General features: G+C 47.1%; 1 protein-coding gene across 1 annotated transcript in view; it reads left to right on the top strand.

Annotated features, from left to right (window-relative positions):
* Positions 1-878: 878 nt before the first annotated feature.
* Positions 879-16,148, top strand: part of LOC139235466 (probable G-protein coupled receptor 139) — a 62,065-nt gene continuing 46,795 nt past the window's right edge. The window contains exon 1 of the mRNA XM_070866563.1: positions 879-955. Within this exon, the coding sequence (XP_070722664.1) occupies positions 879-955 (77 nt within the window). The remainder of the gene's footprint in view (positions 956-16,148) is intronic.

Here is a 16,148-nt window from a genome sequence, read left to right as displayed (position 1 = left end):
TTCAGTTTCTTTTTCCAGCCACTGACGCCCGTTTTGGCCAGTTAAGCAAGTTTAGACAGCGAAAAGTTACTCAAAACTAATTTAGGCCTGAGTCAGTGCTCACTTTTGTACGCTCAGAAAAACCTTGTGGAGACTTTAGAAATCAGGCGCCGGTAGCCAGAGATGGCGGGTGGGGGAGGGGTTGTGGAGGGAAGGGAAGTTCGAGGATTTTCCAAAGCATTAAATACTTCACTTTTAAAAATAAAGAACCATCATCAATAATAAATGATCAATAACTCAATCAATAAATAACATTTAAAAATAAATTAAAAATCAATCAATAATAAAAAAAATAAAAGTTGCTACCTCACCTACTGCAGCACCTATCCGTTCAGGAGCACTGCGAGCCCTCCAGCAGCACACACAGCCCTGCCTGCCTCCTTACATTTTCAAGGTTGAAGAGTTCAGGCGGGGCGTGCCACTGGGGAAGAGTTTGGGCAGGGCCCGCCACCGGGAAAGAGTTTGGGTGGGGCCCGCCGCCGGGGAGGTGGTCGGGTGGGGACCCGTCGGAGAGATGGTCAGACGGCCCCATCACGGAGCTGGTGTTTGGGCGGGCCGACAGGGAGGCCTTGACGTAAGAGCAGTGGCAGTGATGCGAGGCCCGAGGACAGGCAGCGGCGAGGTGAGGGACGGTGAGGCAAGGCGAGGGGCGGCAAGGCGAGGCTCAGGCAGGCAGGCAGGCTACTCGGCCCGGGCTAGGGGAAGTGAACATCGCGTCGTTCCTTCGGCCAGTAATAGGATCGCCCACAGCCACGACACGCTGGGAGGGCCAGGAGCTACTGTGTACACACGCAGACCCCACTGCACACACAGGCAGCTGCCAACGCTCTTTTTGGCGCATGGCTGTAGCTCCGCCCCCCGCTGCTTCTCTTGTGCTCAGCCCAAAGCAGGCCAGATCACCATGGAGAATCCCGAGGTAAGTATAAGGCTCACTTTTCCTTCGAGAAAGTCGGCGGACCTCTCGGAGGTGCACCGTTTTATGGGTCAGTCGAAACTTGGCCTCCAAGTTTCCATGGAACATTCTGTCCTCTCTTGTTCTTACAACGCTGTAAATCCCTGTCCCACACATTGTCTCTCCTGCTGTGCTGAAATCCAAATCAACACACAATTCTAAACTGTTTCTCCTCCACTCCCAGTTTTCACCACCAATCCTGACTGGGTTCAGAAATACACTCACTGGTACACTTCCTTCTCCTATAGGAGTGGACTCTGGCTGGGTTCAGTTCTACACTCACTGGTTCCCCTCCCCTGAAGGTGCTGACTCTGGCTGGGTTCAGTTCTACACTCACTGGTTCCCCTCCCTCTCCTCCCCTGAAGGTACTGACTCTGGCTGGGTTCAGTTCTACACTCACTGGTTCCCCTCCCCTGAAGGTACTGACTCTGGCTGGGTTCAGTTCTACACTCACTGGTTCCCCTCCCCTGAAGGTACTGACTCTGGCTGGGTTCAGTTCTACACTCACTGGTTCCCCTCCCTCTCCTCCCATGAAGGTGCTGACTCTGGCTGGGTTCAGTTCTACTTTCACCAGTTTCTCTCCAATATATGTCCCATGTGCCCGATCTCCATGTGTGAACCTCGACAGTGAGTGTCGACAGGCTATTCCACTGTCCTCACCTGAGGCCTCACACATGCATTTCCCAGCAGGATCACTGGACCCTCCTCACAATGGCTCAGTTTCTAAACAATAAGGTGATAAGTGGTTATGGGGAGCGGGCAGGGAACAGAAGAACATAAGAAATAGGAGCAGGAGTAGGCTATACGCCCCTCGAGCCTGCTCCGCCATTCAATAAGATCATGACTGATCTGATCATGGACTCAGCTCCACTTACCGGCCTGCTCCCCATAATCTCTTATCGTTTAAGAAACTGTCGATTTCTGTCTTAATTTTATTCAATGTCCCAGCTTCCACAGCTCTCTGAGGCAGCAAATTGCACAGATTTACAACCGTTTGATAGAAGAAATTTCTCCTCATCTCTGTTTTAAATGGGCGGCCCCATATTCGAAGATTATGCCCTCTAGTTCTAGTCTCACCTATCAGTAGAAACATCCTCTCTGCATCCACCTTGTCAAAACCCCTCATAATCTTATACATTTCGATAAGATTACCTCTCATTCTTCTGAATTCCAATGAGTAGAGGCCCAACCGACTCAACCTCATAGGTCAACCCAGTCATCCCCGGAATCAACCTAGTGTACCTTCTCTGAACTGCCTCCAAAGCAAGTATATCCTTACCTAAATATGGAAATCAAAACTGCACGCAGTAGTCCAGCTGTGGCCTCACCAATACCTTATATAGCTGTAGCAAGACTTCCCTGCTTGTATACTCCATCCCCTTTGCAATAAAAGCCAAGATACCATTGGCGTTCCTGATCACTTGCTGTACCTGCATACTATTCTTTTGTGTTTCATGCAGAAGTACCTCCAGGTCCCGCTGTACTGCAGCACTTCGCAATCTTTCTCCATTTAAATAATAACTTGTTCTTTGATTTTTTTTTCTGCCAAAGTACATGACCTCACACTTTCCAACATTATACTCCATCTGACAAATTTTTCCCCACTCACTTAGCCTGTTTATGTCCTTTTGCAGATTTTTTGTGTGCTCACACATTGCTTTTCCTCCCATCTTTGTATCGTCAGCAAACCTGGCTACGTTACACTCAGTCCCTTCTTCCACGTCGTTAATATTGATTGTAAATAGTTGGGGTCCCAGCACTGATCCCTGCGGCACCCCACGAGTTACGAGTTGCCAACCCGAGAATGAACCATTTATCCCGACTCTCTGTTTTCTGTCAGTTAGCCAATCCTCAATCCATGCTAATATATTGCCTCCAACCTCCTCAACATTTCCTCATTAGTCCATCCCCTCATCTCCAGAATCAACCTCGTAAACCTTCTCTGAACTGCCTCCCCTCTCCACCGCTGAAGATGCTGAATCTATCTGGTTTCAGTTATGCACTCACTGGTTCCCCTGCCCTGAAGGTGCTAACTCTGGCTGGGATCCATTTTGCACTCACTGGTACCCCTCCCTCCCATCTGCCACTCCCCTTAGGGTGCTGACTCTTGCTGGGTTCAGATATAGACTCTCTGGTTCCACTCTCATTCCCTGAAGGTGTAGAATCTGGCTGCGATCAGTTCGACAATCACTCATTTCCCTCCCACCCATCTCTCTCCTCCCCTGAAGGTACTGACTCTGGCTGGGTTCAATTCCACACTCACTGGTTCCTCTCCCCTGAAGGTACTGACTCTGGCTGGGTTCAGTTCGACACTCACTGGTTCCTCTCCCCTGAAGGTACTGACTCTGGCTGGGTTCAGTTCTACACTCACTGGTTCCCCTCCCCTGAAGGTACTGACTCTGGCTGGGTTCAGTTCTACACTCACTGGTTCCCCTCCCCTGAAGGTACTGACTCTGGCTGGGTTCAGTTCAACACTCACTGGTTCCCCTCCCTCTCCTCCCATGAAGGTGCTGACTCTGGCTGGGTTCAGTTCTACATTCACCAGTTTCTCTCCAATATATGTCCCATGTGCCCGATCTCCATGTGTGAACCTCGACAGTGAGTGTCGACAGGCTATTCCACTGTCCTCACCTGAGGCCTCACACATGCATTTCCCAGCAGGATCACTGGACCCTCCTCACAATGGCTCAGTTTCTAAACAATAAGGTGATAAGTGGTTATGGGGAGCGGGCAGGGAACAGAAGAACATAAGAAATAGGAGCAGGAGTAGGCTATAGCGCCCCTCGAGCCTGCTCCGCCATTCAATAAGATCATGACTGATCTGATCATGGACTCAGCTCCACTTACCGGCCTGCTCCCCATAATCTCTTATCGTTTAAGAAACTGTCGATTTCTGTCTTAATTTTATTCAATGTCCCAGCTTCCACAGCTCTCTGAGGCAGCAAATTGCACAGATTTACAACCGTTTGATAGAAGAAATTTCTCCTCATCTCTGTTTTAAATGGGCGGCCCCATATTCGAAGATTATGCCCTCTAGTTCTAGTCTCACCTATCAGTAGAAACATCCTCTCTGCATCCACCTTGTCAAAACCCCTCATAATCTTATACATTTCGATAAGATTACCTCTCATTCTTCTGAATTCCAATGAGTAGAGGCCCAACCGACTCAACCTCATAGGTCAACCCCGTCATCCCCGGAATCAACCTAGTGAACCTTCTCTGAACTGCCTCCAAAGCAAGTATATCCTTACCTAAATATGGAAATCAAAACTGCACGCAGTAGTCCAGCTGTGGCCTCACCAATACCTTATATAGCTGTAGCAAGACTTCCCTGCTTGAATACTCCATCCCCTTTGCAATAAAAGCCAAGATACCATTGGCGTTCCTGATCACTTGCTGTACCTGCATACTATTCTTTTGTGTTTCATGCAGAAGTACCTCCAGGTCCCGCTGTACTGCAGCACTTCGCAATCTTTCTCCATTTAAATAATAACTTGTTCTTTGATTTTTTTTTCTGCCAAAGTACATGACCTCACACTTTCCAACATTATACTCCATCTGACAAATTTTTCCCCACTCACTTAGCCTGTTTATGTCCTTTTGCAGATTTTTTGTGTGCTCACACATTGCTTTTCCTCCCATCTTTGTATCGTCAGCAAACCTGGCTACGTTACACTCAGTCCCTTCTTCCACGTCGTTAATATTGATTGTAAATAGTTGGGGTCCCAGCACTGATCCCTGCGGCACCCCACGAGTTACGAGTTGCCAACCCGAGAATGAACCATTTATCCCGACTCTCTGTTTTCTGTCAGTTAGCCAATCCTCAATCCATGCTAATATATTGCCTCCAACCTCCTCAACATTTCCTCATTAGTCCATCCCCTCATCTCCAGAATCAACCTCGTAAACCTTCTCTGAACTGCCTCCCCTCTCCACCGCTGAAGATGCTGAATCTATCTGGTTTCAGTTATGCACTCACTGGTTCCCCTGCCCTGAAGGTGCTAACTCTGGCTGGGATCCATTTTGCACTCACTGGTACCCCTCCCTCCCATCTGCCACTCCCCTTAGGGTGCTGACTCTTGCTGGGTTCAGATATAGACTCTCTGGTTCCCCTCTCATTCCCTGAAGGTGCAGAATCTGGCTGCGATCAGTTCGACAATCACTCATTTCCCTCCCACCCATCTCTCTCCTCCCCTGAAGGTACTGACTCTGGCTGGGTTCAATTCCACACTCACTGGTTCCTCTCCCCTGAAGGTACTGACTCTGGCTGGGTTCAGTTCTACACTCACTGGTTCCTCTCCCCTGAAGGTACTGACTCTGGCTGGGTTCAGTTCTACACTCACTGATTTCCCTCCCCTGAAGGTACTAACTCTGGCTGGGTTCAATTCCACACTCACTGATTCCTCTCCCCTGAAGGTACTGACTCTGGCTGGGTTCAGTTCTACACTCACTGGTTCCCTTCCCCTGAAAGTACTGACTCTGGCTGGGTCCAGTTCTGCACTCACTGGTTCCCCTCCCCTGAAGGTGCTGACTCTGGCTGGGTTCAGTTCTACACTCACTGGTTCCCCTCTCCTCCCCTGAAGATGCTGACTCTGTCTGGTTTCAGTTCTGCACTCACTGGGTAACATACGATATAGGAGCAGCAGTAAGCCATGCGGCCCCTCGAGCCTGCTCCGCCATTTAATACCATCATGGCTGATCCGATCATGGACTCAGGTCCCCTTCCCTGCCCACTCCCCATAACCCCTTATTGTTTAAGAAAGTGTCTATTTCTGTCTGAAATTTATACAATGTCCCAGCTTCCACACCTCTCAGAGGCAGTGAATTCCACACATCCACAACCCTCAGAAGAAATTTCTCCTCATCTCAGTTTTAAATGGAGGCCCCTTATTCGAAGATTATGCCCTCTAGTTCTAGTCTCCCCCATCAGTGAAACATCCTCTCTGCATCCACCTTGTCACGCCCCCTCATAATCTTATATGTTTCGATAAGATCACTTTTCTATCTTCTGAATTACAATGAGCAGAGGCCCAACATATTCAACCTTTCCTCAGAAGTCAACCCCCTTATCTCCAGAATCAACTTTGTGAACCTTCTCTGAACTGCCTCCAAAGCAAGTATATCCTTTCGTAAATATGGAAACCAAAACTGCACGCAATATTCCAAGTGTGGCCTCACCAATACCCTGTACAACTGTAGCAAGACTTCCCAGCTTTTATACTCCATCCCCTTTGTAATAATGGCCAAGATTCCATTGGCCTTCCTGATCACTTGCTGTACCTGCATACTGATCTTTTGTGTTTCATGCACAAGTCCCCCCAGGTCCCGCTGTACAGTAGCACTTGGAAATCTTTCTCCACTTTAAATAATAATTTGATATGTGATTGTTTTTTCTGCTAAAGTGCATGACCTCACACTTTCCAACATTATACTCCATCTGCCAAGTTTTTGCCAACTCACTTAGCCTGTCAATGTGGTTTTGCATATTTTGCGTGTCCTCCTCACACATTGCATTTCCTCCAATCTTTGTATCATCAGCAAATGTGGCTACACTACACTCGGTCCCGTCTTCCAAGTCGTTAATATAGATTGTAAATAGTTGGGTCCCAGCACTGATCCCTGCGGCAACCCGCTAGTTACTGATTGCCAAACTGAGAATGAACCATTTATCCCGACTCAATATTTCCTTATAAGTCAACCCTCTCATCTCCGGAATCAACCTCCTCTCAACTGCTTCTCCTTTCTTCCCCTGAAGTTGCTGAATCTATCTGGTTTCAGTTCTGCACTCATTGGTTCCCCTCCCCTGATGGTGCTGACTCTGGCTGGGTTCAGTTCTACACTCACTGGATCCCCTCCCCTGAAGGTACTGACTCTGGGTGGGTTCAGTTCCACAATCACTGGTTCCCCTCCCCTGAAGGTACTGACTCTGGCTGGGTTCAGTTCTACACTCACTGGTTCCCCTCCCCTGAAGGTGCTGATTCTGCCTGGGTCCAGTTGTATACTCACTGGTTCCCCTCCCTCCCATCTGCCCCGTCCCTGAAGGCACTAACTCCGGCTGTTTTCAATTCCACACTCACTGTTTCCCCTCCCTCCCCTCTCCAGCAGGCAGAGTTTAGGGAGCTAGGAGAGAGATTAAAAAGCAGGACCTCAAAGGGTAGTAATCTCCGAATTCCTCCCGATGTCACGAGCTAGTGACTACAGAAACAGGCGGATAGAGCAGATGAATGGCTGGCTGGAGAGATAGTGCAGGCGGGAGGGCTTTACTTTCCTGAGGCACTGGGACCGCTTCTGGGGGAGGTGGGACATGGACAAACCAGATGGGTTGCACCTCAACAGAGCCGGGACCAATATCCTCACGGTGGGGTGTGCTCGTGCTTTTGGGGAAGGGTTAAACTAGCTTGGCAGGGGGATGGGAACCTGAAAATAGATTCAGTAGGGAGGGGAGTAAAGCTGGAATTAGAAAGCAAAAATAAAGAAAGTGAGTTTGAAGGAGAGAGGAAACTAGCAGGAAAAAAGTGTAAAAAAACACTTTGTCTCAATGCACATAGCATTTGAAACAAAATAGATGAGTTGACGGCACAAATAGATACAAATGGGTATGATCTGATAGCCATTACAGAGGCGTGGTTGCAAGGTGACCAGGTCTGGGAATTAAATATTTAGCGGTACTGGACAGTCCGGAAGGACAGAAAGAAAGGAAAAGGACGTGGAGTAGCTCTATTGATAAAGGATGGAATCACTGCAATAGTAAGAAACGATATTGGCTCAAATGATCAGGATGTTGAAACGGTTTGGGTGGAGATAAGGAACAATAAGTGGAAAAAGTCACTGGTGGATGTCGACTATAGGCACCGTAACAATAGCTACTCTGTTGGTCAGCGCATAAACCAGGAAATAGTGGGGGCTTGTAAAAAGGGAACAGCAATAATCATGGGTGATTTTAACCTCCATATTGAATGGACAAATCAAATTGGTCAGGGTAGCCTTGAGGAGGAGTTCATAGAGTGCATAAGGGACGGGTTCCTTCAGCAGTATGTAACGGAACCAACCAGGGGGCAGGCCATCTTAGATCTGGTCCTGTGTAATGAGACAAGATTACTAAACAATCTCCTAGTAAAGGATCTCTTGGAATGAGTGATCATAGCATGATCTGAATTTGAAATTTAGATGGTGGGTGAAAAAGTTGGATCTCTAACCAGCGTACTAATCTTAAATAAAGGAGACTATGCAGGTATGAGGGCAGAGTTGGGTAAAGTGGACTGGGAAAATAGATTTAAGTGTAGGACGGTTGATGAACAGTGGTGTACATTTAAGGAGATATTGATTGCACAACTCTCAAGAAAAATATATTCCAGTGAGGAGGAAAGGGTGTAAAAGAAAAGATAGCCATTCGTGGCTAACTCAAGAAATAAAGGACGGTATCCAATTAAAAACAAGGGCATACAAAGTGGCCAAAACTCGTGGGAGGACAGAAGACTGGGAAGCTTTTAAAAGCCAGCAAAGAATGACTAAAAAAATGATTAAGAAAGGGAAGATAGACTATGAAAGTAAACTAGCACAAAATATAAAAACAGATAGCAAGAGTTTCTACAGGTATATAAAAAGGAAAAGAGTGGCTAAAGTAAATGTTGGTCCCTGAGAGGACGAGATCGGGGAATTAGTAATGGGGAACATGGAGATGGCAGAAACACTGAACAAATATATTCTATCAGTCTTTACGGCCGAGGACACTAACAATATCCCAATAGTGGACAGTCAAGGGGCTACAGGGGGGAGGAACTTAACACAATCACTAAGAAGGTGGTACTCAGTAAGATAACGGGACTAAAGGCGGATAAATCCCCTGGAGCTGATGGCTTGCATCCTAGGGTCTTAAGAGAAGTCGCAGCAGGGACAGTGGATGCATTGGTTGTAATTTACCAAAATTCCCTGGATTCTGGGGAGGTCCCAGTGATTGGAAAACTGCAAATGTAATGTCCTTATTTAAAAAAGGAGGCAGAAAAAAAGCAGGAAACTATAGACCAGTTAGCCTAACATCTGTGGTTGGGAAAATGTTGGAGTCCATCATTAAAGAAGCAGTAGCAGGATATTTGGAAAAGCAAAATTTGGTCAGGCAGAGTCAGCATGGATTTATGAAGGGGAAGGCATGTTTGACAAATTTGCTGGAATTCTTTGAGGATGTAACAAACAGGGTGGATAAAGGGGAACCAGTGAGTGTGGTGTATTTGGACTTCCAGAAGACATTTGACAAATGCCACGTAAAAGTTCACAGGGTTGGGGGTAATATATCAGCAAGGATAGAGGATTGGCTAACTAACAGAAAACAGAGAGTCGGATAAATTGTTCATTCTCTGGTTGGCAACCAGTAACTAGTGGGTTGCTGCAGGGATCAGTGCTGGGACCCCAACTATTTACATTCTATATTCAAGAACTTGGAAGAAGGGACTGAATGTAATGTTGCCGAGTTTGCTGACGATACAAAGGATGGGAGGAAAAGCAATACGTGAGTACACATAAAATCTGCAAAAGGACATAGACAGGCTAAGTGAATGGGAAAAAATTTGGCAGATGGAGTATAATATTAGAAAGTGTGAGGTCATGCACTTTGGCAGAAAAAAAATCAAAGAGCAAGTTATTATTTAAATGGAGAAAGATTACAAAGTGCTGCAGTACAGCGGGACCTGGAGGCACTTGTGCATGAAACACAAAAGGATAGTATGCAGGTACAGCAAGTGATCAGGAAAGCGAATAGAATCTTGGCCTTCCTGATCCATGTTTCTGAAAAGATATACTTACTTTGGAGGCAGTTCAGAGAACGTTTCGGGGATGAGGGGGATGACTTATGAGGAAAGGTTGAGTAGTTTGGGCCTCTACCCATTGGAATTCAGAAGAATGAGAGGTGATCTTATCGAAACGTATAAGATTATGAGGGGGGGGGGACAAGGTGGATGCAGAGAGAATGTTTCCACTGAAGGGGGAGACTCGAACTAGAGGGCATAATCTTAGAATAAGGGGCCACCCATTTAAAATTGAGATGAGGAGAAATGTATTCTCTCAAAGGGTTGTAAATCTGTGGAATTTGCTGCCTCAGAGAGCTGTGGAAGTTGGGTCATAGAAACATAGAAAATAGTTGCAGGAGTGGGCCATTCGGTGTTTTTGTGACTGGAAGGCTGTTTCCAGTGGGGTTCTGCAGGGCTCAGTGCTGGGTCCCTTGTTTTTTCTGGTATATATCAATGACTTGGACTTCAATGTTAGGGGTATGATTAAGAAGTTTGCAGGTGAAACTAAAATAGGCTGTGTGGTTGAGAATTAAGAACAAAACTGCACACTGAAGGAAACTACAAATGTACTTTTCAGGTGGGCAGTAAAGTGGCAAATGGAATTTAATCCAGATAAGTGTGAGGTAATGCATTTGGGGAGGTCTAACAAGGCAAGGGATTACACATTAAATGCTACAACACTGAAAATTGTAGAGGAACAAAGGGACCTTGAAGTGTAGGTCCATAGATCCCTGAAAGTGGCAGGCCAGGTCGATAAGGTCGTTAAGAAGGCATATGGAATACTTGCCTTTATTAGTCGAGGCATGGAATACAAGAGCTAGGAGGTTATGCTTGAAATGGTTAGGCCGCAGTTGGAATACTGTGTGCAGTTCTGGTCATCACAATACAGGAAAGATGTGATTGTACTGGAAAGGGTACAGAGGAGATTTACAAGAATGTTGCCTGGACTGGAGAATTTTGGCGATGAGGAAAGATTGGAGATGCAGAGTCCATTTTCTTTGGATCAGAGGACACTGAGGGGAGACCTGATGAAAGTATTAAATTATAAGGGGCTTGGATAGAGTGGATAGGAAGGACCTGTTTCCTGTGGCAGAGTGGTCAATAACAAGGAGGCACAGATTTAAAGTAATTGGTTCAGAGGAGATACGAAGGAAAATTTCTTCACCCAGAGGTTTGTGGGGGTCTGGAACTCACTGCCTGAAAGGGTGGTAGAGGCAGAAACACTCAGCACATTTGAAAAATACTTGGATGTGCACTTCAACTGTCATCACCGACAGGGCTACGGACCGAGAGCTGGAGAGTGGGATTAGGCTGGATAGCTGTTTGTTGGCCGGCACGGATACAGTGGGCTGAAATGGTCTCCTGCCATGCTGTAAATTTCGATGATTTTATGATTTATGACCTAGATGAAGGGACCGAGTGTAATGTATCCAAATTTGCTGATGATACAAAACTAGGTGGGACAGTAAGCTGTGAGAACACAAGAGTCTGCAAGATATACAGAGATAGATTATGTGAGTGGGCAGTAAGGTGGCAGATGGAGTATAATGTAGGGAAATGTGAGGTTATTCACTTTGGTAGGAAAAACAGAAGAACAGAATATCTTTTAAATTATGAGAAACTTTTAAACTTTGGTGTTTGGAGAGATTTGGGGTGCCCTTGTGCAAGACACACAGAAAGTGAGCATGCAGGTATGCAAGCAATAAGGAAGGCAAATGGTTTGTCCTTTATTGCAAGGGGTTAGAATATAAGAGTAAGGAGGTCTTGCTACAATTGTACAGGGTCTTGGTGAGACCACACCTGGAGTAGTGGGCACAGTTTTGGTCTCCTTATCGAAGGACGGAACCACTTGCCTTGGACACTGTGCAACAAAGGTTCACAAGATTGATTCCTGGGCTGTCTTATGATGAGATAGTGTGTAGAATGGGCCTATACACTCTCAAGTTTAGAATAATGAGAGGTTATCTCATTGAAACATACAAGGTTCTGAAGGGGACTGACAGGTTAGATGCTGAGTGGTTGATTCCCCTGGCTGGACTGTCTCGAACTAGGGGGCACAGTCTCAGGATAAGTGGTAGGCCATTTAAGACAGAATTGAGGAGGATTTTCTTCATTCAGAGGGTTGTGAATCTTTGGCATTCTCTCCCCCAGAGGGCTGTGGATGCTCAGTCTATTCAAGGTTGAGATTGATAGATTTTTGTATATTAAGCGAATCAAGGGATATGGAGATCAGGCGGGAAAGTGGAGTTGAGGGCGATGATCAGCCATGATCTCATTGAATTGCGGTGCAGGCTCGAGGGACCTTATGGCCTCCTCCTGCCCCTATTTCTTATGTTGATATCCAGGGGGCTCTAGATTTATTAGTCCCACCCTTTTTCTTGAAGGTAACATACTTCCTCTGAACCCTCATTATCTCCTCATTGAATGCCTCCCACTGCTCTGAGACTGATTTAACTTCAACATAAGAACATAAGATTTCAGAGCAGGAGTATGCCATTCGGCCCCTCGAGCCTGCTCTGCCATTCAATGAGATCATGGCTGATCTTCTACCTCAACTCCACTTTCCTGCACTATTCCATATCCCTTGATTCCCTAAATTTACAAAAATCTATCGATCTCTGTCTTAAATATGCTCAAAGGCAGAGCCTCCACAGCCCTCTGGGGTAGAGAATTGCAAAGATTAATGAGTAAATAAGTTTCTGCTCTTCTCAGTCCTAAATGGCCAACCCCTTATTTTGAGACTGTGACCCCTGGTTCTAGACTCCTCAGCCAGAAACATCCTCCCTGCATCTATCCTGTCACGCCTTGTAAGAATTTTGTATGTTTCAATGAGATCATCTCTCATTCTTCTAAACTCTAGAGAATATGTGCCTAGGTCTACTCAATCTCTCCTCATAGGACAATCCTCCCACCACAGGAATTCAGTTTGGTGAACCTTCGTTGCCATCCTCAATGGCAAGTACATCCTTCCTTTGGTAAGCAGCCAAAACTGTACACAATACTCCAGCTGCAGTCTCACCAGGGCCCTATACAATTGCAGTAAGACATCTTTACTCCTGCACTCAAACCCTCTTGTAATAAAGGCCAACATACCATTTGCTTTCTTCGTTGCTTGCTGTACCTCCATATTAACTTTCAGTGATTCGTGTACAAGGACACACAAGGTCCCTCTGAACACCAAAGTTTCCCAATCTCTCACCATTTCAAATAGCTGTTTCCAGTCCACTTTGGCTAAATCACATCTCAGCTTCGTAAAATTGGCTTTTCCCCAATTGAGAACTTTTATTCCTGGTCTATCTTTGTCCTTTTCCATAACTACCCTAAATCTAACTGAATTACGATCACAAGCACCAATGCTCTCCCACTGATACCCCTTCCACCTGCCCAGCTTCAGTCCCTAATACTAAGTCCAGAACTTCCCCCTCTCTTGTTGGGCTTGCTACGTACTGGCTAAAAAGTTCTGCTGGTTGCTGACCCCTCTGTGAAGGGAAATAGGTCCTTCCTCTCCACTATATCTGGGCCCCTCATAATTTTATACACCTCATTAAAGTCTCCCCTCAGCCTCCTTTGTTCCAAAGAAAACAAACTATTAAGAGGGTTGGTGGGCTGGAAGAGGTTACAGAGATAGCGAAGGGTGAGACCCTGGAGAGAGTTGAACAAGAGAATGTGTATTTTAAAGGCTGATGCCACCAGCCATCTCGCCCAGCACAGAATGTAACTCACTACTAACAGGAAGGATGTTACTTTAACTACTACGAATGCATAATGCGGGGAAATCAATCACTGTCCCTTTAACTAACAGTGTCATGGAAAGAGGGAAATGAATGACCTTTAAACACCTGATTATCTTGGCACTGAAGTGTCAGAAACTCATAATAGGAACTCCAGGAAAACAAAGTACTGAGCAATGTTACATTGTTTTGTTAACAAAAGAAATCTCGATTTAATTTTTAAAAGATAAATTGTTTAACAGGGGTTCACACAGACTCACCTGGCAGGCCGACTCAGGATCCACCCCTCAAGCACCGCGATTGGTTGCAGAAAACGCTGCTCCCTGGGCCCAACGGCCCCTGACCTCTCTTCCTGTTGGTTCCCAGGGCAATCAATCACCACTCGCCAACATTACACTGCAAGATCAAGTTGAGGGGCTTGGAGGAAGAAATAAAACAAGACCGTGAACCTGAGTGAAGAAATAAAATTGGAGAAGCATGATGAAATAAACAAGGATAGACAATATAAACTGAAGGGTACAATCCGAAAGGGAGTGCATGAACAGTGAGACCTGCGGGTACATGTGCACAAATTACTGAAGGTGGCAGGACAGGTTGAGAAAGCAGTTAAAAAAGCTTACAGGTTGCTGGGCAAGAAAGTTATGATGAACCTTTGTAAAACACTGGTTCGGTCTCAACTGGAGCATTGTGTCCAATTCTGGGCACCGCACATTAGGATGTGAAGGCCTCAGAGAGGGTGCAGAAAAGATTGACAAGAATGATTCACGAGATGAGGGACTTCGGTTACGTGGATTGACTGGAGACGCTGGGGTTGTTCTCCTTGGAGCAGAGAAGGTTGAGAGGAGAATTGATAGAAGTGTTCAAAATCATTCGGGGTGCGGACAGAGTAGATAGAGAGCTACTGTTCCCACTGGCAGAAAGGTGGAGAATCAGAGGAGATGGATTTGAGGTGAATGGCAAAAGAACCAAAGGTGACATCAGAAAATCTATTTTATGCAGCGAGCGGTTAGAATCCTGAAAGCACGGCCTGAAAGGGTGGTGGAGGAAGACTCAATCACAGCTTTCAAAAAAAAAAGTTGGATAAGTATCTGAAAGAAAACATTTGCAGGACTGGGGAAAGGGCGGGTCAGTGGGACTAGCTGGGAGCAGGCAAGGGCTCGACGGGCCGAATGGCCTTCCGTGCTGTAACCATTCTCTGATTGTGTGAGCAGAACCACTCTGTTCCCTGATACAATCTAAAGCCTTCCTGATTGTGAGCACCAGTTAAACCTGCCCTGCATCTTCACTGCTCCAAGGACAACCTGACTGCCTGCCTCTCTTCTGCTCTTACATCCGGTCCAGGGTGTCCTTGGAGATGGAGCACGCGCTGTCCACCGGTACGCTCGCGGCCTTCCGCGAGAGGTGGGCACCGGAGGGACTGGAGTGCATCATCACGCCCGGCAACCAAATTTTAATTTGATTTTATGTTTTAAAGTTTAATTTGTTTTCATTGCCGGTGCTTTTAGTGTCCCACTTCCCTTTTATAGGGGGCACTGGAAAAATTTGATTTTAGCGCCCCAAAAAAAAAAAAAAAAAAACCCCAAAAAAAGGGGCCTTGAAAATGTCTGCTGTGTCACCCAGGTCGGGTGGCATGGTTTTAATGTTTTATGTTTCTGCAGGTTAACTCAAAAGAGTTTCACTGCTCCAAGGAGAACCACCCCAGATGCTGCAGTCATCATCTTATTGAATGGCAGCAGGCTCGAGGGGCCAAAGGGCCGACTCATCTCCTATTTCTGATGTTCTCATGTGTTCATTTCACTGGTCCCCATCCTGCACCTGCTCCCTGCAGTAAGATGGCCGCCGCGTATGCTCCCTGCCCTGCAGCGGGACAATGGAAAGTATTGTGACGTCGAGGAAGCCCCGCCCGTGTTGCTCCCTGCTCCCCGTGGCGGGCGGACCCGTGCTGCCCAAAGATGGCGGCCAAACTCCCGGCAACCCCCGACAGTAACCAAGGCCCGTCCCCGCCCGAAGGTGCCCCACCCGCCGACTCGGCGGCATATCTCACCGCCCGCGCGTGTCCGTGAGTCTGTGAGTCCTCAGGGAGGCTGGGCGCACTGCCCGGGCTGATCATCCATCCTCCGCGGGGGGGGCAAAACGTCGTCTGTCCGCAGCTAATCTCCCACAATAGGCTGTCCCCACGTCTGCGCACAACTCCGCCTCGCCTCACCTGGGCCCCGAGCTCAAAGGCTGCGAGCGGAGCCCACCAACAAACCCCCCAAGCGCCCGCAATCAGTGGCGGGGGGCGGGGCCGCGGCACCAATCAATCACTGGTCCCTGAAGATGCTGACTCTGGCTAGGTTCAGTTCTACACTCACTGGTTCCCCTCCCCTGAAGATACTGACTCTGGCTGGGTTCAGTTCTACACTCACGGATTCCCCTCCCCTGAAGGTGCTGACTCTGGCTGGGTTCAGTTCTACACTCACTGGTTCCCCTCCCCTGAAGGTACTGACTCTGGCTGGGTTCAGTTCTACACTCACTGGTTCCCCTCCCCTGAAGGTACTGACTCTGGCTGGTTTCAGTTCTACACTCACTGGTTCCCCTCCCCTGAAGGTACTGACTCTGGCTGGGTTCAGTTCTGCACTCACTGGTTCCCCTCCCCTGAAGGTA

Source organism: Pristiophorus japonicus, chromosome 23 (assembly GCF_044704955.1).
Source record: "Pristiophorus japonicus isolate sPriJap1 chromosome 23, sPriJap1.hap1, whole genome shotgun sequence".
Lineage (NCBI taxonomy): Eukaryota > Metazoa > Chordata > Chondrichthyes > Pristiophoridae > Pristiophorus > Pristiophorus japonicus.
This window is presented reverse-complemented; position numbering and strand designations above follow the sequence as displayed.